This window comes from Taurulus bubalis, assembly GCF_910589615.1.
Source record: "Taurulus bubalis genome assembly, chromosome: 10".
In the NCBI taxonomy this organism is placed as follows: domain Eukaryota; kingdom Metazoa; phylum Chordata; class Actinopteri; order Perciformes; family Cottidae; genus Taurulus; species Taurulus bubalis.
This window is the reverse complement of record NC_136598.1, coordinates 18760682-18783601: the sequence shown is the minus strand read 5'-3', so window position 1 is coordinate 18783601 and position 22920 is coordinate 18760682. Positions and strand designations below refer to the sequence as shown.

Genomic DNA, 22920 nt, shown 5'->3' with positions numbered 1-22920 from the left:
TAAGATGCAGGTGGTCAGCTGGTCCCAGGTCAGCCGGGTCTCTGTTATCATACCACAGCGACACCTCCACATGTATTGTTTCTTGTTTTTTGGCAGGATGCACAGTTAACTTCAACAATGTGTAAATCTATAAACTCTGATTTATACAAATAACACCAAATAAAAACAATTCTTATCTTGAGACAGTAGGTGGCTACGGTGACATAAAAATGTGTTGCACTCTGGTTACTTGAAACACTATTTTAGCAGAAGAAAGAATGGTCCATCAAGGGCTGTGAAAAAAACCTTAAATCCTGTGAACTAGACCAAAGGTCAAAGGTCGTTCATAGACAGCTGAGGCGCTTTAAGGAACCTGTCACAGAGAGGAAAGTGAGCTTCAACAATCAGCCCAGTAGTAAATAAAGACAAGACAAAGGTGGGATTGTGTTCAAGATGTTGCTTTGAATGAAATGGACAGCTAGCTTGAGAAAAGGATACAATCAATCAAGGCCTTCAACACTGAGGAAGAATACCAGCTGTCATTGGGTCCTCGTTCACACACAGAATAATAGACTGAAGAAACATAGAGTCTGTGTTTGAGTCACATTTTGATCAAGATGGGAAATTGCTTTTTGAAAACTGCATGAATTTCTCACTCTCTTCTCACAGCAGATGTATACATATCATGTACAACATATCTATGTCTGTCGTGTATATTCTGAACCGTGTGGACGCATGCTTGTTGCACCTCGCCCCAGCAGATCAAAAGCTTTCCATGAGTCCCTTTAACACAGAATGCATAATATAATGGGGATTCTCAGAAGCTGTATAGAATCAGATGGGACAGTCTGAGTGGTACACAGTTTTTGTACATATTTCTTATCTTCTTTATACAACCTTAATAACATCACATTTGTTTTCTTAGCAAATTAGTTGAATGATGACAGCTGGGTGCTGTTGTGTTTTTGTAAGCAGACACTTAGCCCATAAACTGAAGTGCAGGCATCACTTGAATTGAAAACTTAATTACAGATGGCGATTTTCAATCATTCGTCCTACACAGAATTGCAGTAATCGCCACACTATGGTATATTCTTTAGTATGGAGAATTTATATTAATACAAACTTCATTAACTGCTAAATGCAGACTTCATTAACTGATGAATCAAGGTGAACAGCATGACTTCCATAGACACGAGAGGTTTGAACACTGTGGCAATTGAATCGGTCTGCTCTGTTCTTAATCACACAGTCTTAAGTCTTGAGAACTCCTTTAGTCTACATGAGAGTTGATCCCACCAGATTTAGGAATGATCAAAAGTGTTCTGAAACAACACGGACACCTGCCCTTAAAGTCTAACTGTTTACCCTTTCTCTCCATCTGTCAACTTCTACATCTGGAAAACCCATCCTGTTTGGTTCACCGGGAGATAGGATAGAAAATCTGTTCCCAGAAAGGACAAAATGTGGCTGAAGATGTAAAAGCCTTATGTTCCGCAGGTAATGGGACTACTTGGCCTTTAACAGCAACCAATTTAGGCTGATTTTTATTTATGAGTTTAGAAAGATTGTTCTGTAGAAAAGGATTTTAATCTTGGACGAGACTTAATCCATGTCTGTAGTGCTAACCATGAAACAGCATGTAAATCAATTCTGAGAAACATCCTCTAACACATGCACTCAGTTACATAGCTTCAATGCTATTTTCCAGTTTCATAAATTTGACCATTAACCAGTTCCCCTGATGCATACTGAAGGTGCCTGCTAAAGCAATAATTCACCCCAAAATGAAAATGAGTAGCTCAGCTCTACAAAACAACAAAGAGGAAACACAGTATATTCCAAAAAGAGCAAAGACTGACAATAAAGCTATTTCAAAAAGCACAACCTTTTTCTGTCGCCAACCAGCAATATGGGTCTATGGTTGAAATTCTAATCAAGTTTAGATTTCTTTAGCTATCTTGCTCAAATGTCATTGGCAGTGCCTTTTAGTGAGGAGGATTGATGCCTACCATTGACCTCCCTTGTTTCCTCATGCACACACTACATGGCATATCCAAGTTCAAGTATGATCCTTTAATCTGAGCTTCCTCCACTGCTGCTGTAGGAACCTCACAGTGAGCTTTGAGAGCACATGGTCAATCACACAGACCATTAGCTCTAACCTGCTCTGCATTAGCCTGGTAAACAATGGTGCCTTGATGCATTTGGAGAGATGAGGGTGCGCTTGTTTAGTGTGTGAGAACTTCCCTGACATATGGCAGCCATTAGGGCTTTAATGAGCTTCTTCCTCTGATAGCTATTCTAAGCATGTAGCACTTGCATTGTCTTTCAGGCATGCTACGTCCAAGCCCGTGTCTCGGCAGATGATTCCTACGTCTACACAGCTAATGGAAGACTTGAGGAATTAAATCAGGAAGGCGAGGTACACAGGGCTTAAAAGAAAGTAGCAAATAACAGACCTATATTTATTCTAGGAGGAGTTACACACAATGCTACTGTTCAACTGCTTTGTTAGCCACTGAATTATGATACATCCTCTCCGTGTGTATCCTAGACACCCTCAACCTGACTGTGCGGTGGATTCACTGTTGATCACACAACTTTAGTGTTCAGCATTTCTGTTAATACAAAAAATTAATGATAATACTGAAAGTGGAGCAGCTGTGGCCGACATTGCATGTGGAAAAAATGTCATTGAGCTTTTTTTTTTATTCTTGGATGGAACAATAAGCCACCTGGCCTTTTACATCTTTGCAGCAAAAAGGTTTGTTCTGAAAAATCTATCTACCTTCCAGCATAGTAAATGATCCTTAAAACAAGTCTTAGTGGCCTTAAAATACTATTTGTATTTGTCCATTTTCTTACTAACAGTTAGATGTGTCTCCATTACTGTTAGGTTTGATATATTCTGCCAGAAGCTGCAGCGGCTTAAGTCAGCTTTCAACAGCTGATCATCATAAACGATTGACTTGAGTAATAACTTCACAATGTATTTGCTCATGTGCAGTTTAGGGTGTCCAAAGAAAATGTCTCAGGTAAAAAGTGATTAAGTTCATATTATACCAGCCCACTTTAAAGGAATATGTTCATCTCTGAAGGCTTACAGTGTTAATACAGTTTTCAGTGAACCTTTTCAGTAACCTCTCATAAACAGAACGGGAGAACTGCTCGCCAAAGCAAAGACCGACCTGTCAGAGGTCAGCATGAGGTCTGTGCTGCAGCTCTTTATGCAAATAAAGAGCATCATGACATGCACACATCAAGAGCTTCAGTGCCACAACAGCTATAGCGACTACATTTTGGTTAAAGATATCTTTGAAAAGAGACCAAAACTAACAATATAGTCTACTATCATTACAGTCATATGGTTCCCATCATATTTTAATTCAAAACACAATCTGCTGCACACTTTTGCCACAATTCATTCCCTTTAATCTGTTAACTGCCTTTAGATTAGTGTGCAGTGTCCAGGATTAAGCAGTGTTAAAACCAAGAGAATTTAGTACATAAATGTTGTTGGAAACAAGATTATATCCTCACCGCATTTGCTGACAATGCCTGGAACTATAACAGTCCCAAAATTGAGGAAAATAGATGTTTAATTGTCTCATCTACTGACGAGTCAGAACAAAATGTTAATAATAGACCTGGACCTCTGCAGTGGAACTAACTGAATGGAAAGACTGGAAGAGGGGTTAAACTCTCTGCATGGTATGTTTGTTAACTTAAGGTGGAAGGATCATTCCAGACCTGTAAAAGACATCATTGTTCCCTGAAGTTGTGAGAACAACCAAAGGAGTTACAGAGACATCATCTTTCACATCCTATTTGTCATACCTTAATGTGGTTAAACAATTTGCACCAAAATATATCTCTACTAGGTGTATTCATTTTGTGTGCTTGCCACCTTGCCTTTTTTTTGACTGCATCTTTGAATTTAATTACTTCCAGAAAGAAAGAAAAATGAAAGAAAATATGGTTTCTCTCCATTCTGAATTCTTTCACATGCTCTAAGGTTCAGTGCAGGAGTAGCCATTCCAGTAAAATGGCTTAGAATTTATAAAGGAGGACATTACTAGATTTTTCCAGAGTTCTTCCAAGATGTAAATATGTTTGAGCCATATTCAAAAGCAGTTCAAAAGCACATATTTATTTCAGAGAATGTACAAAAAAATTAGGAAAGGTTTTACTTTTAAACTGGACATAGAAGCGTATTGAGCACGAGGGAGATGTTATAGCGTAACGGAGTTTGCAATGTTTCGAGTGCGTTATTCTTCATAGGAACACAACATAACACAAGGGAACATTAGCAAGAATGCCTTAAGGATTTGTGAGTCAGCATCTTTTTCCCTGTGTGTGTTTTAATCACCTCTTTCTCCCCGCTTCTACCCGCTAGCGAGTCTGTACAAGGAGCCACTCACGCGCCATGTGGCCACCACTGAGTCCTCCTTACGACATCTCACTTTACTATAAACTGTGATATGGTCACAGATGGCTGCTGTTGCATTGAACGCATTACACGTTTAGTTTAATGCAGGCAACTTACATACTGTATGTTCAATATTGTATCCAATAGACGCAAACACATATTGTCATTTCTACCCAAAGATTCCAGACCTGCCTCTCTGCAAATGCTATAGGAGCTACCAATGAATGCTACTCTCTGCAACTCTATCTCATTGGCACACACATAAGCACAACTTGATACCCACATGCACAGGCATATGTTCAGAGGTTTACATATATGGCCTTACAAAAAGACAGGTGTGTTTAATCTAATTGGGAAGGAAAACAAGCGTACATGGGAGACAGCCCAAGGTCCTGGGGATCAAACACTGGAGTTTACATGAAGAAAGACGATTCCCATGTGAGAAAATGTGATTTATATTTCAACTGCAACAACTGTAAAGCTTTCTGCAGAGTTCCCCGGAGTGAACACTTGGTAATAACACTGTCCGCAGCATTTTTATTGGTCAAGATCATTTCTTAAGCACTACATTTTGTTTTAACGTTGGATGTGTGTGTGTGTGTGTGTGTGTGTGTGTGTGTGTGTGTGTGTGTGTGTGTGTGTGTGTGTGTGTGTGTGTGTGAGATTTTTTTGAAAGATAAGGGTTAAAATCGTGTTCCACACATTTCCCCAAAGTCAAAATAGTGTTTGAAATATGTACCCCGTTCTTAGCCGTCTCATTACATAGCCAAAACCTCCAGTGCAACAAGATCCAGTCTTCGGAAATGTCCATTATCATTGTACTATAAAGTGCTCTGAAAACAGCCATGCTTTTTTTAGTGAGGACCAGATGGTTTCTGTCCTCATACTGTTCTGTGCCTGCGCTCTCTTAATTTCATGCAGACCTATGCATACATTTAACCAAAGCAAAGCCTAATCCAAGTCCTAATAGAGTGAGACATACTGGCTGGCATTCACAAGCAGGAGTAAAGGCAACTCTTACAGAGCCAGCTCCAGTGTCTCAGCACATGCTTGGGCTGTGTCCAGGCTGTTTATTACCTCGGAGTGTCAACACCATGGCCTTGGTGTCAGCGCCTGACATACATTTCCATAGTGGGTGCCTTCTGTCTCATATCAGAGATTGGAAGCAGGTGGACGTTCGGCCCCACAACACACAGTGGGCTCCACCACCACATTTTGGCAGCGATACCAAAGAGAGCAACGTTCTAGAAACCAATCGACGATGAGTGCTGAAAAGAAGGGAGGTGGAGCAGAGCACAGATTCTCCCTTGAAATATTACCAGAGCCAGACCTTTTCTTTAACACTCTCCTTCTACTAAAGCATAACTGGAGTGAGGGCGAGGCTGATATTTAAAATCACCAGCAACTCCTCTCATCCTTCATTCTTCTGATTGATCTCGCATCTGAAGTCCTATAAGTGTTGATAGTGATGGTGAGTGATCATCTGCCACACAGTGATCCCAAAATATATTATGTTCTCATTAACAAACGCATTTTGTGTCCTTAACTGCAGTTCTGGCCAATCATGTCACACCCGCCTCAGAGAGAAACACATACCTTGAACTGGTAGGAGTTGTTGATCGCTTGAAAAAAAGCTGTGAGTAAAACATTGTTAAGTTGATATGACAAACTCTCTGCAAACAGTTGTCCCATGTATACTTACAGTTATTACGGAGGAACATTTGTATTTGTTTGGAGTCATGTTTCTGTACAAATGTTCATCCAATATTCACTTGTTTAGCTTTAGCTGCTCCACTATCTTCACCTGCTATTAGCTAAGCCTGTTTTGCCCCATATAGGGCTGTTTACTCTACAGCAGGTTTTAGAGCTCTTTCTCCGCCTGCTGGGAATAGAAACCAGCTTGATGGGAGCTTTGGGAATGAACGGAAACCATGCGCTAAAAGACGCAACGATGAACTGCAGAGTCCACTTCTCTGCGGAATCTTCCCGATAAGCAGCATCCTTCACGTTCAAGTAGTCATTGGCAGATGGACCAACACCCATAAAATCAACCAGACAAGGCAGATAACAGACAGAGAGACGGACAGAGATGCTTGTGCAAGCTCAGCAGAATATGCACGGAGAAGGAAAGGATACGCAAATGCAGGAAACACCATAATAAATCTGATGAAGCCTTGAGAATCATCTTCATGACCAAACATCAAGTCCAGTTTGCTTCAAGATAAATACACAGAGGCCAACATTCCTGTCGCTCTACTGTATCTGCTTCTTCTCTGTCATGCATAAATCACACAGAGGACAGTAATAAGTCTGTCACTGAGGAATGTTAAAGCTCACAACGCAAATCTAATAACGAAAAGGATTCCTCGGTGGAACCCTGATGGCTAAGTGTGCACAGGTTCCCTGTTTGAGCTAGAGTTGCAGTCTCTCTTGATAATTGTGTTATGCTGGAATGTATTTGGCTTCATCTACAGTACTCACAGCCGATCCTGCTGGTCATTGTGTCCATTGAGGAATAAATCGAGGTTTTTGGAAATGGTCCTTTGCTCGATTTACTGCTTAAGTGATGAGAGAAAGGATGTCTTTCAACCAAAATGTTTTACTTTCTGTATCATGTTGGAAACTCACATTATCCCAAGTAATAGACCTTAACCTATAGTAAAGAAATAAGTTAAATAATAGACTACAGATTTGTCTGAATTATTACTGGTTTTGATATTGCTGATGTAACCAGGTTTATTTTGTTTTCTAGTGAGTTTTAGTTGTAAACATTTCTCTCACAGCCATCTTCCCTCATATGAAAATGTAACCCACCTATAAGTGCATTACGACTTGCGTTTATTTGTCATAGTTCATACTGTTTATTGTGTTTTTTATTAAGAATCCGGTATTCAGTCTTCATATTAATTAAAATAATGTACCACCTAATAAATGAGCTGCTATATGTGCTTGTGTTCTTATCTTCTTTAGGTAATACCCATGGCTTATAATCGCTCAACATGTGCATTAACAGAAAGCCCCAGATAAAACTGGTTTTCACATCTACGCTCTCACCAGTTCTCACCAGAAAGTTCTGTATTCCTGTAATTGTTTCAGCAGTAAAGGAACAAACCTCAACTGTTTACAGCATTATTACTTTTCTCTACACAACATTGTAACGAGAAGATAAAGTCTGACACGATATTGAGGTAGTATGCCACTTTAGTTCAAGCATAAAGTATATGTTGACATGGAGATTTTCATTTAAACATTCTGAAAATGTTTTATATATATTTTGTAGGATGAGAGAATATAGCAAAAATACCTTAACACTTCAAACCCTAAGCTTGCAACACTTATTATTAGAGCATGTCTCTGCACCTAGCAGAGGTTCAGTGAAGGAACCAAGCTGAACAGAGGAGCTTGGCTGACTCGCTCCTTGTATAACGACTCTGGCAGAGTGAGGATAAATCTGTCTCCAGAGATGCGATAAGGAAAAACGTTTTACAAAAAGAGAAGAGCGATATGACTTCGAAGCACGGGATGTGCAGGAAAGGAAGCGAACCTAGAGGAATTCTGACTAGATCAAATATCGCAATCTGTTCCCTATTTGCCACTCCGATGTGTGAAAACCAAAGAGCCCATGTCAAAACAAACGCACTGGAGAGCTGTCCCTTACAAACAACGACACGTCCCTGTGAAAGAGGAAGAGCTGCTTAACACCCCTTGTTTCTTCTGGGAAAGAGAAGGAATCAAACAGGCCAGCCTCTCCAGAGCGTGTGTGTTTGTAAGCATGTGGGGGGTTGGAACTAAATATCCTCTGGTCACCATTCTGTCTCAGCAGGACTCTGTCTCAGCGAAGCATTAACAAAACATCCTACTGTTTGCGTGTTGACGTAGACCGCATGGGGTTTGGACAGGGGAAAGAACAGACGATAAAAAAATGCTTTTTGTAGAAACCTGGAAGTGTTTACCATTTAATGATGGCAGACACAAGGCCCCCTATTTGAGGGTCAAGACTCTTCCGTAGGTAAAATGATCCTCATTGATGTCCTAAAATTCTTCAACACAGAAATGTCCTGTCATTTTTTTCTCTCTCTTTTTTTCTCCTCTGAGCAGTTGCCAGTCAACTAATGGAGACTCCAGGAATTACTGCTCCCAAGCAAGAAACAGTCTGGCACATAGCCCCTCGTAAAACAGCAAATTGTCATTGAGCTGCACAGTGTTAATTAGGGAGCTTTAGAGGTGCCGGTGGGTTTTGCTACTGTTCGAAAGAGCCAGGCAAGCTGTTTCCTCCTGTTTCCTGTCTGTATGCTGAGATAAGCTAACCAGCTGCTGGCTTTGGCCTCATGTTTAAAGTACAGATATGAGAGTGCTATCAGTCTTCTCATCTAACTCTCCACCTGAATGCCAATAAGCGTATTTCCCCGTTCTCAAAACATTCACTTTAATTTGCTTGTAATGACAATTCAACTAATTTGAGTAATCCAATGCATTAAAGACTATTCCTAAATGTACATATTGCCATGATGTGTTCGAGGCTTTTATATCTTTTAACAATACTAAACTCGGACTGCATATACTGTTATTAACATACCTTTTTTTATAGAGTGGAGGCTCAGCTGGGTTAGCCACAGCACTCCAGGCTCTAGCCTTCAAAAGAAGCCCTTCCTCCCAGAGAGCACGTCTTCTACCTTTAACTACCCGGAGACCCCGCAGAGCAGCCTCGTCCAATCACAGCTACACTATGGGCTCATTTTGTTTGTGCAAAGTGAAAGCATAAGGTCTGAACTGAGCCTATTAAAGCTTCAACAACAATGAGCTGATGTAAGTCAGCTCATTCCCTCGCAGCTGCACTCAGCTTGTTACATACTACATATGTGTGGCTGCAATGCGGAGTATGGAGGTTTATAAACATGACAAACTTTTTAAATCAGGTGGGAATGAACTCACCATATTGGCACCGCGTCCCTTTGAAGCCCAGTGGACATTGACATAGCTGGTCTTCGGTCTTTGCACATTGGCCTCCATTGAAACAGGTATTGACACCACAAACTCCTGCGGATACCACATATCATAGCACATTTACCAATGTATCCATGTATGGATGATGGAGATCTCTACTTCATAGCAATATCAAAACTAGCCCTATGTAATACATGCAGCATCTGAATATAATGATATTACTCACTATGCAGACAGCCCATCTCTTCACCCTCCTGAGTCCAGCCAGGGCAGCACCGATAAACTGTGTGTAAGTCTGCGCTGTACACCTGCCGGTACACTGTGTAGTAAGTTGTCCTGAAGAGAAATTAGGCTATAGTAACAGTTTTCTGGAAGTTACAATACATGTTTATATTAACTATTTATTAAGTAATGTATATGTGTAAAACACTCCATCAAGACATCCAGTCCCCTGCAGCTGTGCGGACGAGTGAGATGTCTTCATGGAGTAGCAAAGATCGCTAACAAAGTGTTTGTGCGTTTGAAAAAGTATGTTTGCTCTCACCTTCTCTCATAGCCTATGCACCACCTGTGGCTGGTGCAGCCTTGCTTCCACACCTTAACCATGCGGGTAAAAGCCTGGACACAAGGCTGACGGGCCCCCAGCATGGACATCTCCTGGTCGGCACAAACATTTGGCCTGTGCATGGAAAAAACACAACAAAAAACAAGAAAGCATTATGACAAACTGGCTCAAGGAATGTGACCAAGTCCAAGCAAGGGATTTACTTAAAACAAATATAATGTATTAAACTAAGAAGACAACAACTAATAAAACCAACAAACCGAGTGGGTAGAGCAGCAATGTTGGCAATGAAAGCAGAGCATGTACTGTGGAGGTAAAGGTGCAAGGGCAAAGGATGACCCTCAGCTGACCAACCTCCCATGTCAGACAATTGACTGCTGAGGCTGACCAAAACAGCCTCCATGGGAGGGGCTTCACAGAATTGTGAAAATATATGTCACGCTTTTGAGTGAAATACAAACGAGAAAGAGGTGGACATGTACAATTACATTTGTGTTAGACTTAGAATTGAAGAAAGAAAAAAAACATGATACCGTGTTGTAACTTTCAAGAGCAGCATGTGAGTATAGGCTACTTTATTTTCCATTGTTTCGTGTATATATTTTGAGGTGGGTACGAGGTGACTGAGTTTAGAGGTGGGCTGTACAGCTTCCGATGTTGTGTGGTGTGAGCCTGCTGCAGAGCTAATGTATGTGTGCCAACAAACATGAACCCCCACATGTTCTACACATGTTCAGTTGCATGGACTTCAGCTCATCACAGGCACATTGTTTGTCAAACAATTATACAACTTCCTGTTTGGTGCAAAGTGCTTGATTGTTAAGGTCTAGAAAAAAAAGAGCAGTCCACAGGACCCTAACAGCACCCCATAAACAACCAATTAACTTCCACAGGAAATCCATTTTTTCCTCCAGAAAGTTCATGTGCCAGGATGTATGAAGCCCACTGATGTCTGCAAGTTCAATAGCACATAGGATTGTACAGCACTCTGTCATAAGCCGATTACTTTGTCAGTGCAGGTATCCTGTCCTCCTCCACAAACCATCTGGCTTCAATACACAGCAGACTGAGGTTAATTAGAGGAAGTCTTCAGTTTCTCCTGTAAGGAAAACAATTCTTTCAATCATGTCTAGGACAGTCTATTTAAATTTGGAAACCTCTGGTAGAGCACTATACAAAGAAAAATCACAACCCATTGGAAGTTATTTTTGCCGAAACACGTTACAACAGACACATATCCATTATAGGGGACCTGAAAGAGCGACGCCTAGTGGGCATTGAGGAGAACAAAAATAACAGAATTATTTGCGAAACTTAGTGTATTTAACTGTCTTTGTAATAAAATAAAATAAAGGAAAAGAGTAGGCTACGACGCTCTGCTACCGTTTTATGTCAAAGCACGTGTGCGTACAACTCTCACTCACCTGACCATTCACAAAAAGTTAAGTGCAAATCAAATTAAAAAACGGAAATTATCTAAATAAAAAAGCGTCACTTACATGCCAAGTTGCAGCTCCAAAGATGATGCGATGTGCATAGTGCTGAATAATAGCACACACAAAATATCTGGGAACATCGTTTCAGCCAGTTACAGACACGGAGAGAAGTACTCAATCTGCGCAGCCTCTGTGTCCATCAAATGAAGAGCATCCTGACGTTTATGGAAGTCCGCCTTAAGACATGACTCCAAGTTGATGTTTAGTTTCTTTGATATTTCCCGAGATCCAGACGTGGTTTACCGTTCCCTGGTGAAGCAGGACGACTTGTCTCATGTCAATCTCAGCCTTTGAATGGCTCCGAGTAAACGCACCACCCACAGTCACTGAGGGGCCACCTCCAAAAAACTGAAAACCGGCGACTTTGACCTGTGCATCCACTGTTACCACACCCAGACATCGTGTTTATAGTATCCCTAGAATAAATACATGATGTGAAAGTTACATCCAAAGAAATTCTGGCCAGAAGTTATCCAAATATGTCGTGTTTAGAAAGGATGTGTATGGGGAGGGAAATAAGCAGTGTGAAAAAATTGGCTCAAGACATTTTTAAATTTACATAAAAACTAATATAATTTAAAAGGTTATCACAACCAACACGTTGAGTGGGCAGGATGATGGAAGCAGAGCATGGATGGGTTGCATATGTGCTGTGGAGGTACAAGTGCAAAAGCAAAAGATGATCCTCGGTTGACGACCCTCCCATGTCAGACAATTGACTGCTAAAGTTGGCGGGGCAAATGTAGAGAATATAAGAAGCAATTAAATAAACACTAGAATAACTTCAATACAAAAAATTAGGCATGTTGAAAAATATAAATATAGTACATTTACAGAGAACTGTTGAGAATTTCATATTTTTGAGATAAAATTGCAACAATAAATAAACTTGGACCAAAAAACGAATTGGTGTCGCGACGTCACTTCCGGCTGATATCCGGTACTTCCTCTTCGGAAGACAGGCAGCGGAAGAAGAGAGGAGGGGCCTCTCTCTTATCAACACTGGAGATGCATTGACAGCTACAATGTGTAATATTTGCACTTAACTCTACTAATTTTACTACATTTAGACGTCTTTTTTTCCCTATAAGATTTACAAATAACGTTACACTCTTCTTTGAAAAGGTTAGCTATCTGTAGCAACTAACAAGACGGTAAGAAACCAAAACGACCCCGCTAGCTTGAAATGTGTTGTCTGACGTTAGCTTTCGAAACAAAACTAACGTTATCCTCAGAACTGTGTGAACGTTACTTAGACTTAGATCTCCCAGAAGTTACTTCAATATTAGAGATAGACATTAGCAGTTTACTAAATACTGTGAATATTGGTTAATGTTTTAAAGAGGTTGCCTAATCAAATGACTACTGTATCAGCTTCACTAGTATTAGACAATAATATACGCCATTGTTTATACTCTCATTATGTTAGCATTCATGTTAAAGACACTGTATAACGCTAACCCTAAATGGGTGCAGCAGCTATAGAAGCTATTAATTGAATATAGCCAAGACTGCTGCCAAATTGGTACATATAGCCTATCGTTGTCTTCGGAAGTCAGAAGGCAGCAAGTTATCATATGATGGTGTCACGAGAAAATGTCCACCTCTTAATCTGGCCTACAGCTCTTCAGCTGCACCAATATTTTCTGAGGAGATTACTTAAGATATTTTTGTCTTGTGGTCTCTGTGTAGTAACTGTCGTTTAAGCGGATGTGCCAGCAGGTGGGTTGCCATGACAAGTTAAACAGTACTGAAACAATAATAATACATGAATCTCTCATGTTAGCATGTTCTCTACCCTTTGTGACCTTTTTTGTGGCAAACAATTAGCTCTGCTTGGCTGAACAAATCCTTTTCCTCACAGCAAAATGAACGGGGCAGCGTTCCCTTCCCCCATGGCAGAGATGGCGGAGATGAACCGTATCCAGTATGAGCTGGACTACACCGAAGGGATCAGCCAGAGGATGCGCATCCCTGAGATGCTCAAAGTGGCTTCTCACGGCCGCGACGACCCTAATCTTGGATCTCAGGAGGTCCCCCACAGTGTCATAATGCAAGTCCCAGAAAGAATTGTGATTTCAGGTCAGTATGTTGTTAAGCATTTTGTCAATGTAGGGCTGTGTTTTCTGTGCTTTTCAAAGTATTTTTGATTACTTTTAAACTCTGTACATTGGTGCTTGTCAGCTGACTGTAATATAACTATTATGTGACTTTGTTGTGACTGTTGACAGATACTAGCTGTCCTCCTATCAGTGGTTCAGGACTTTGTCATGTGAATTATTTAAGACTATAAATGAAACTAAAAGTCTTTAGGCACAACACTTGTGAAGATATATTTCATGGTTCAACCTAAGCATTAAAATCTTAGTAGATTGTTTCAATCAAGTAAAGTATCAAATGCATCAATCTCTAATTCACACCTTTCTTTGTCAGGAGACAGTAATGACCCCCAGTTCCCCAGACCCAGGGACCTGGACCTAATCCAGTCAACACCACTAGAAAATCTATCTCTGAAGACTCCACCCAGAGTCCTCACCCTCAGTGATCGGCCCCTGGACTTCCTGGAAGAGGAGCAACAGGCGGCTCCGGACAGTGAGGAGGTGGTAAGCAATGAGGCATTAATTAGTCTTTTACAAGGACAATGCATAAAATCAACTCATTGACTTAAATAGTTTCCTTACACTAAACCATAACCTAAATAATATTTTTGTAGCTGCGGATCCAAACTCGAGTACGGCGGGAACGTTCAGCCAGTGAGAATGCAGCTGCCCGTCAGAACACACAGCTGATGCGCAACGATTCTGCGTGAGTATTGGTCTGGATATGCCATCATTAGCTTGGTACCAGCTCCATCTTACTTTCTACAAGCATGGACTTGAATCTTTCTTTTGGTTCTATTTTTTTCTGTGTCCCTTTGTCTTTGTGTTACGTAGCTGGTTGTCTGTAGTCACTGCCGTTGTAAGTCGTTTTGTTGCGAGAACTTTGTAGCCTTCCGTGTCAATACTGAACGCAGCTGTTTGTGTCACTGAAACTAATCCATTAACACCATGATTTTAAACATTAAAGTACTAATATGTTTTGATTGATCATATCCCAAAAATTTGATGACTGGTAAATGGTAGAAAATATTACTATTTAGTGCATGAACTATGTGCCCTGCGATAGTCTGGGGACCTGTCCAGGGTGTACCCTGCCTTTGCCCAATGTCAACCGGGATCGGCTCCGGCCTCCTTTTACGATCCTAAATAGCGGTTACGGATAATGGATGGATGAAGTGTATAAACCTACTTGAAGATCACACTTGGTTTTCAACAACACTTGTAGCAAAAGATAACACAATAAAATAGTGATTCAGGCTCTACATGTTACTGTCTGTACTGTAGCTTTATTGTTTAGGTTACAAAGAAATATATTACGCACATATTACGATCTCTCTGATTATGCGGCAAAAAGAAAACCATGTCCCGATCATCAAATGCATGTGACGTCCTGGTACTACTTTCGTTCACATCTCTGTTTTTTGTTGGGTGTGTTATATGTTAGTGAAGCACTGTGTCTCACTGTGTGAGTGGTTGGCAGGTTAAATGCAATTATTGCAACATCACTTTTACTTATTTTCACTCGGTTGCAATTTTTACAAAGTCAGTAAAGATGAGGACAGTTTCTTTTCCTTATTTCTCTCCCTCTCCTTCCTCCTTCCTTTCCTCTGTTGTCTTGTTCTTCCCTTGGCCACTGAATTGGCTGCTCTTAATGGTGGACATTGAGCAGTGCGACCCCGTCCCCCCCGGCCACTGTCCACCCTTGCCCCACTCTCACCGTGACCGAAGAAGAACACAGCCTGTACAGCGCTAGCGGTGTTTTATCTTTCCTCCAGTCCACTACACGTCGGGCCTACCAGCAGGTCTTGGAGGTCATGGACGAGAACCCTCGCAGGTGACCTCTCAATCATCCGGTCATTTTTGCCTGAAATAAAAACGTGGATTACTAGATATTGATCAGAGAGGGAAAGAGAGTGCTGCAGGAATGAATCCGCAAACCCAGAATTGAGTTGGTGTTTTTGCCCTTCTTGTTCCCTCAACTTGAAGTTAATTGTTTTGTTTTTTTATGGAGATTTGGTTAGACTCCTGTGGTTTAACACCAGTGAGAGATTTTAATGTTTTGTTCTGCTCCATAAAATGTCAGTTAATACCCCTCTTGTATATTTTACACGTCTTCACGGCGTACACTAGTCCGTCTTTAGTTTAGTGGTGGTGATGTGAAGTCATGCAGCTTGTTTATTTTTCTTCTGCCAATTGCATTTATGCTTAAAAACTCTTGAAAGTGGTTTTAATTTGTAAAGATTATCCTGCCGAACAAAACGTGTCAGTGTCATAAACATTTGTTTCCCATTTTGTCAAGGGAACTAGTTAGTGCAAAGCTAACTTCCGGGTTGACCTACAAACAAAAAAAAAAAAGTTTAATATACAAAAAGTTCCTTCACATTCTTAGCCTTGTCGCCTGGTCGGGGAAACCTTTCTGAAAACAAAAGCATGAGAAATATTGTGATCTGTTTTTGAAGGATAAGGAAACGCCTCCAATGAAAGTGTCAAATAAGACTTTAGAAGGATTAGCCTGTTGGTTTCTAGGACAACTCAAAGAAAGTATAGTTTTGCGAAGAACATGGAAGGTGTGTGCATGCATGCCATCAGTTTATGTTTCTCTATTTATCTTATTTTCCCTTCTCCCAACCCTGTCTGTCCCAACCTCTATAGCAAACCATCCCTGCGAGGGGGGTCGGCCTCGAGCTCCAACCCCCTGCATGACTCCAGGTAACTTCACCTGGCACTTAACCTTCATTCTGATCCTTTGTCCTTTTCCTCATCCTTTCCTACCTTTTTCATTCTTATTTCCGGGTCAAGAAACAAGATTAAGCAATAATTGGTAGAGAAATCATTTCAAATTAGGTTGCTATTGTTAACTTCGCGATATATCTTAAAATGACGTAGATAATACACTCTCTTGTTGTTGAATTAATTCTCAGACTGACTGTTCTCCTTTCCAGGCTTGCACTATCAACGTATGAAGGCACACTGGACGCCGGGTCTGATGACATGACTGTAGTTGATGCAACAACGCTTCGACGTCAGGTGAGTTCTAAATAAAGACACTATCTCGATTTTGTTGCAGAGAGCTAATTGTGGAATCGCTGTCACTGAGAGAACTTTTCTTATTTTTTTGTATTTCTTATTTATCTGCAGCTCATCAAGTTGAACCGTCGGCTGCAACATTTGGAAGAGGAGAACAAAGAGCGAGCAAAGCGAGAGATGATCCTGTACTCGGTCACTGTAGCCTTCTGGCTCGTCAACACCTGGGTGTGGTTGCGACGTTAAAGCCCGGCCTATATTTCTGCCATCACCGTGACAGAAGAACGTACTATCCCTTATTCTGTGTCAAATGTTAGCCAACCGCTGCACTCAGTCCCTGTGTGAAAAAGACCTTGTAACATGTGTACAAGGCCGGTTGTCCACAGGGCTTATATTTTGATTTGGTTCATTTAATACATGTACAGTTTTATTTTTTTACTCTTGTTTCATCCTGTCTCACGTTTGTCATTTTTTTGTCTTTATTACAAATCTTCTTGTGCGACGCTAAGCATGACTTATTGTAAATATTTGTCTGTGTCACTCAGAGTTTTGGATAGAAGTCATCCAGACATAGAGTAAAGCATAGTTTATCAAAATCGAAAAAATAGAGTTGCAGCGTGGAGATGTAACATGTTGGATATTTATTGGGGAAAGAGTATTATGTAACTTGAACTGGCAAATGTAATACAATTTACTAAAACCATACATAAGACGTGTTGTCCTGGATTTTTATTTTTTTATGTATGAGGTGAAATAGTTTAGCTGTTACCAGAAGTATGACCCTGATCATTTTCACAGGTTATATATTTTAAATCATCATTTATGCTGAACACTGATGTTTACTTTTTCATAAACTAATACTGTAGGTTTGTCTTTTTTGTCTTTTAGATGCACTGTGTAGCAAGTGTGCAATTGATTAAATAAATCATTCAGATAGTCATTAACATCTGTTATCTTTATATGGTATTGCTACAAAATGAAAATAGTAAAGAAAACAACAGATCATTCCAAATTTATTCAGTTTTCACACAGTGTTAGAATTAACAACCATAAAAACAAAATGTCTTTGAAATTCTTTAACAGCAACGTGCTAGACAACGAATTACCATTCACTAAACAATAACTGATAAATATTCTCTTCTTTTTTTATTATTGCTGTGCCCTGATTGGGCTTTTGATGGTCTCACACAGATGGTTTATTGCCTACCAGCATTTGGACATATTTCACTAAACAATAACTGCTAAATATTAATTTTTTTAAATTATTACTGTGCCGTGATTGGGCTTTTGACGGTCTCACTCAGACGGTTTATTGCCTGCCAGCATTTGGACATATTTCATATGAAGACGTGTCCTGTGAGACTATACTTCGGCACTTCAGTTGATCAAAAATGCTCTAAACCTTGAAAGCATCATTCAAGCTCCTCAATCAGGCAGCGGGGTGGAGAAGACGGGTGGTTTGGTTTGAGCTTTCCCACTGGTTCAAAAACACGTGGCTCAAGGGGATCCGCATCTTCTGGATACACCAATGATGAAGAACTTTTACAGGCCTCATTTGATTTGTTGCACCCGCTCATCAAAAACAATGAATTCATATCCGAACCAACGGTTGGGATACCCCCCCTCTGCATCTCGATTTCATTATCCTCGTCACTGCCTCCTGATATGACCTCTATTGTAGGTTTGTGAACTTGCTGAGAAGAGAACACTGAGTTGAAGTCGTCTGTGTCCACGTCCTCCAGATCAGGCAGGTCATCAATACGCAGTGAGCAATGCAGTGGAAGGTGAATGGTTTCCAGCTGGTCTGCATCCTCCAGCTCTGTAACTAGTGATCCGGGACCATGCGCTGATATGACCTCGTCCGCTCCGGGAGGACCTTCCCCGAGCAGAGGAGGCTGTTTCTTTTCAAAGGGCTTGCTCATGTTTGCCTGCTCTCTCTCCGCTTCCTTTCTGATTAGCTGGATTCCTCGTGACTGGTTTTGTTGTTGTTCGTCATCGTCTGCTTTTTCCATCTGTCGCATCTTTCCCGCAATACTTTCTTGTGCCGGGTGCTCTGGATTCACAACCTCTTTCTCTTCTGTCACGTACCGCTTTACCTGTGACTTCTCCTGGTCATCTTTCTCCAACTGATTCCTCTGGAAACCACAACCTGGCTCCTCTGCTTCTAGATTTTCACAGTTTGGCTGATTGTCATTGGGCCCCTGTGTTGAGTGGCTGTGCAAGAACTCTTCATGGGCATCCAGGCAGTCCTTCACAAAGGCTTGGATCATCTCTCCTTTTGGTGAAGTCAGAGACTGGTTGTCATTTTCCTCACACGGAGTCCCTGTAGTGGTGGAAGCCTCAGTCGCCCCTGAAATAAAACAGATTATAGGATACTGTTTAAAAAAAGAAAATACAATGACATTGTCGTAAAAGTCCAAAACTGTTCACCTGTCTTCTGTAGCTCTCGGAGGTGTTGTGTCTCCTGGGCTGTCTTCCGAATCTTTGCGATGGCATCCAAGCTGTCCTGAATTTTCCTCCTCTCTCGAGTCTCCCATTGCTCCCTCTCCCTCTGCTCCCCTTCCAGCCCTCCCACAGCCCACGCCTCTGCACATGCCCTGTCTTTGGGGAACACAGGGCGATCGTCCAGGAAGGTGAGCTGCTTGAGACGCACAATCATGGTCTTCCTGTAGTTTGGGATTTTGTTCACCACCTTGTTTCCCATTAAATTAAGCACGCGCAGTTCTGGCATGGCTTCAAGTACCAAGAGGATCTCTGGGTCATTTAACAGATTGTGAGTCATGTCCAGCACGCTGATTGCCGGACACTGACTCAGATGCTCTACATCTCCCACAGTCTCCAGCTTGTTATGGGATATCTGCAGAGTGCTCAGGTCAGGGAGGCAGGAGATGTTCTCAATGATGTGTATGTAGTTGTTGGAGACATTCAGGGTGGAGAGCTTTTTCAGAGGTTCAAGGTTCTCCAGCTTGTAAATGAGGTTCTGCTGAAGGAACAAGCAGCGGAGATCAGTCTGGGCATCCAGATTTTCAATGCGTTGAAGGCCATTGCTTTCCAGCCAGAGACACTTCAGCCCTGTGTACTCCTCTAGGTTCTCAATGGCGGATAACCCTTTGAAATGCAGGTACAGTGTGTCATTCAGGCAAGGTGTTGCATAAAGGTTTGTCTGCTTACAGTGGTTTTTCAGAAACGTCTTGGTCATCCGTGGCCATGACTGTTTTTCTTTTCTCTCTTGAAGTAGACTCTGCAGTTTTTTGTTGTTATTTTCTTGAGCTCCATCCTTCATCACGGCCTCCACTTTTTCTTTTATAGAGGAAGTTATTGCTGCATCTCCACTTTCCTTTTGAGTCTCTGTCACCCCATTATCTTCCATCTTTTCCCGGACTTCAGGAGTGGACGTCGTCAAATAGACAGGCAGGAGAAATATAAATAAGATATACGTATTCTCTAACTATATGTTTTCTCGCAATTTGTAAGCTGTGTAGTCCCGTAAAGTTCACTCAGAGTTCCGCTCTGCTGGCTAATTTTGGTAAACGTTTGTTTGTTTCCATAGCAACGCTTCTCCGGCCGTTACATCGGAACTGTCCGGCCGACCGGATATTGATTGACGTTCCGTGTCGGACAGTTTAAGCCGTTGCACTCCGCTGTCTGTAGTCGACATGGCGTCCGGATATATACTAAATCGTGGTGTGCTAACATTAGGAATTCATTGTCAGCGGGTTTGCAGAAACGTGTCATTGTCACAGGTCCGAGAGAAAAAGCGATGGATGAAAGCATACACATACCTCATGGCGAAGAAGTTAAAGCTCGAAGGACCTCCGCCACCGAAGCCACGGTGAGGCTAACCGCTAACGTTGCTAACACAAGAGCTGAATAGAGAGCATCCCAAGGCCATTAATGTCATGGTTCTATTGGTCAGCGTGTGTATTCATTTTAGTTAAGTGAGTAGGGTGGATTTTTAAGATAGCAGGGTGACAATACACATAGACAGCCTTGTTTAGCTGTGCGCGTGTAGTTACTATTTCCACAGTTTTTGAAGTGAACCCAGTGGCGAAGCTGTCAATCATGGTGCTTTTGCACAGGTGTAGGGCAATCCTGACAAAAGGTTGAAGCCATAACCCTCAAAGACACTTTTCTCCGAATAGTGCGAAACATATTAATGCTAAGTAAGACGTTCTGTCAGCTCTAATACACACATGGGGATTATTTGGATAACCCCAACAGCACACGCCAGAAGTGAGAACCATTATTTTGCACGGTTGTAAGACACCATTTTGGGTAAATCAGGACTCGGAGTAAAATGTGTTGTTTGACTTTCTTTCAGGTCTCAACAGCCTCACTGGGATTACCATGCTGAGGTTCAGGCGTTCAGCAGCCGTCTCCACGAGAGCTTCTCCCTGGAGTTGCTGAAAACCGCCTTCATCAATCCCTGTTACCTGCAGGCGGAGCAAAAGAGGAGACAGGGGTTAGGTGTGGACTCTGAGACCACCGCTCTTGTTCTGAAAGATAATATTCAGCTGAGTAAAAAGGGAGCGAGTTTCACGAAAAGCTTCCTGACCGACTGGTGCAGGGCCAGCTTCCCGATCCTGCCGAGGGAGGGTGTGGAGAGTATCGTGAGGCACCTCACAAGTTCAGCCGTTGTGACCAATGTAGCAAGAAATCTTGGCATTGAAGACCTAACCATGAGCGCGGACTGTCCTGTTCCTGATGATGTGCTTCATTCAACATTCTTGGCTGTAATTGGAGCTCTACGGGAGAGCAGGGGAGCAGAGAGAACCGGATTGTTCCTCAGGGTAAGAGACTTCCTGCAGAGTATAATGGCTACTCAATATTTTGTGACTATGATTTGTCCACCTTCACACTCTTGACTTGGCTCTGTTGTTTGTACAGCAGGATCATTCAGTATTTGTATAGCAGGATCATACGTATTTATTAAAAAATGTTCTTCTCCCCCCCAAAGGATTTCCTGGGTACTCAGCTGATTGGGGAGGACCTGTTTGATTTGTGGACAATTGTCAACCCCATGGGACTGTTAGTGGAGGAGCTTACTAAGAGGAACCTTCCACTGCCAGAGCCTCGCCTCATCAGGTCTGCTGGAGCCAGTACCGTCCTGCCACTATACTTTGTTGGCTTGTACAGGTATGTAGAGCTGGCTTAAGTTTCTTTACAAGTTACTTTTTTTTATTTATTTGTTTAAGTTTGAGTGATATGCAGTTAATTCATATTAGACTTAATGGTTAACAGTGTTTTGTGTATAATATGAATAGTATACTTATTTTTTTTATGTTTGTCAAATCAGCGACAAGAAGCTTCTGGCTCAGGGTCCAGGGGAGACACTTGTAGAAGCCGAGGAAGAGGCAGCTCGTGTGGCCCTCCGGATACTCTACGGCTACACCAAGAACCACAGACCCCTTGACTTCTCTCCACTACAGCAGCATCTGCAGCCATTAATTCAATCAATCAGCAGCAATTAATGAAGTATCAACCCTTTATTCAGCAGCAGAAGATCTTTTCAGGGGTTGGGGGCAGTTGGACAGGAAAGCAGCATGAATCTACTGGAGAGATAATTTGAGATGAAGCATATCTCGTTTGTGGATTACAGACTTGCTCCGGATTGTAGGGAGAAAGTTAACATAAATAAGATCACCATCTACCTTATTAGATATTAGTCTAAGTGTGGATTTATCATGATTGTTTCTTTTGGGTATATCAAAATCACTTCCCCCAGACAAAGGAGAGCAAAATAAAACTTATTTCCACGTTGACTGTGACTGATGTAAGATCCTGTTTTTAACTGTGTCAGATGGGAATCTAAGTGTTTTTTTTTCTATTAATGTGATAACAGTTAAGAGTAAAGTCCACTGGTCCCATAGCCGACCATGGCACAAAATGACCCTGATATCTGGTTGTATAAATGGCATTTGGTTAGCTTGGTCTGTTTATAATATGTTGTTCATCTGTAATAAAAAAAGTAATACTTATGTGTACACCATAATTTTGTTTATGCACATTTTTGGGATCATGAGTATTTTCTTCCATGTGTCTTATGAGGTGAATATTTGTGGACGTAAACTTGAGATTTCTTTCTCTGACATTACTTTAGTTTAATCTTTAATGTAATTTAGGTTCTTACTTAAGGATATGAATTTCCATTCATTTTAAAGTTATATTTTTAAATGTTTAATAGCACGTGTGTTTTACACATCTATATGGAACTCCTTTAAGAGTGACAAAGTGTTGTCCGTGCTAATGGTACATTTTCTCTGTCAAGGAATACTCTGACCAGCCCTTATACTTTTAGGCAAAAGGGACATGTTGTACTCTGTCAAGATTGTCTTCATTAACAAGTCTGTTTGTTTACATCCTAAACGGAAGCATTAGAAA

At 41.3% G+C, this 22920-nt stretch overlaps 4 protein-coding genes across 5 annotated transcripts in view; 2 read left to right on the top strand and 2 right to left on the bottom strand.

The window, feature by feature from the left end:
• Nucleotides 1-11496, bottom strand: part of egfem1 (EGF-like and EMI domain containing 1) — a gene marked incomplete at its 5' end in the record, with an annotated part of 53189 nt that extends 41693 nt beyond the window's left edge. Inside the window, 4 exons of the mRNA XM_079224548.1 lie at nucleotides 9344-9448; nucleotides 9582-9691; nucleotides 9900-10034; nucleotides 11420-11496. Of these exons, the coding sequence (XP_079080674.1) occupies nucleotides 9344-9448; nucleotides 9582-9691; nucleotides 9900-10034; nucleotides 11420-11496 (427 nt within the window). The remainder of the gene's footprint in view (nucleotides 1-9343; nucleotides 9449-9581; nucleotides 9692-9899; nucleotides 10035-11419) is intronic.
• A 955-nt stretch (nucleotides 11497-12451) lies between these two features.
• Nucleotides 12452-17251, top strand: mffa (mitochondrial fission factor a). Of its 2 annotated transcripts, none has more exons than XM_079225099.1 (8): nucleotides 12452-12570; nucleotides 13281-13498; nucleotides 13850-14016; nucleotides 14130-14221; nucleotides 15185-15349; nucleotides 16168-16224; nucleotides 16458-16542; nucleotides 16654-17251. In XM_079225099.1, the coding sequence occupies exons 2-8, from the start codon at nucleotides 13285-13287 to the stop codon at nucleotides 16783-16785; spliced, it is 912 nt and encodes a 303-aa protein (XP_079081225.1). In that variant the 5' UTR covers nucleotides 12452-12570; nucleotides 13281-13284; the 3' UTR covers nucleotides 16786-17251. The 2 variants fall into 2 exon arrangements, with proteins under 2 accessions (XP_079081225.1, XP_079081224.1); XM_079225098.1 differs by having other exon boundaries at nucleotides 13850-14019.
• Nucleotides 17252-17951: 700 nt separating this feature from the next.
• On the bottom strand, nucleotides 17952-19738 carry dnaaf1 (dynein axonemal assembly factor 1; the record flags this gene model as incomplete). Its single annotated transcript, XM_079225293.1, has 2 exons — nucleotides 17952-18889; nucleotides 18970-19738. The coding sequence occupies 2 exons, from the start codon at nucleotides 19736-19738 to the stop codon at nucleotides 17952-17954; spliced, it is 1707 nt and encodes a 568-aa protein (XP_079081419.1).
• Nucleotides 19739-20195: 457 nt separating this feature from the next.
• mrpl44 (mitochondrial ribosomal protein L44) lies at nucleotides 20196-22490 on the top strand (the record flags this gene model as incomplete). Its single annotated transcript, XM_079225051.1, has 4 exons — nucleotides 20196-20371; nucleotides 20861-21329; nucleotides 21497-21675; nucleotides 21836-22490. 4 exons carry the CDS (start codon nucleotides 20196-20198, stop codon nucleotides 22008-22010), a joined length of 999 nt encoding a protein of 332 aa, XP_079081177.1. The 3' UTR covers nucleotides 22011-22490.
• Nucleotides 22491-22920: the final 430 nt, after the last annotated feature.

What these genes read in the sequence shown, in the direction of transcription:
- mffa (XM_079225098.1), top strand. Translation starts at nt 13,285, where the DNA reads ATGAACGGGGCAGCGTTCCCTTCCCCCATGGCAGAGATGGCGGAGATG. An exon ending in AGAAAGAATTGTGATTTCAG is followed by an intron (nt 13,499 to 13,849) that starts GTCAGTATGTTG and finishes TTTCTTTGTCAG; the next exon opens with GAGACAGTAATGACCCCCAG. An exon ending in CAACAACGCTTCGACGTCAG is followed by an intron (nt 16,543 to 16,653) that starts GTGAGTTCTAAA and finishes ATTTATCTGCAG; the next exon opens with CTCATCAAGTTGAACCGTCG.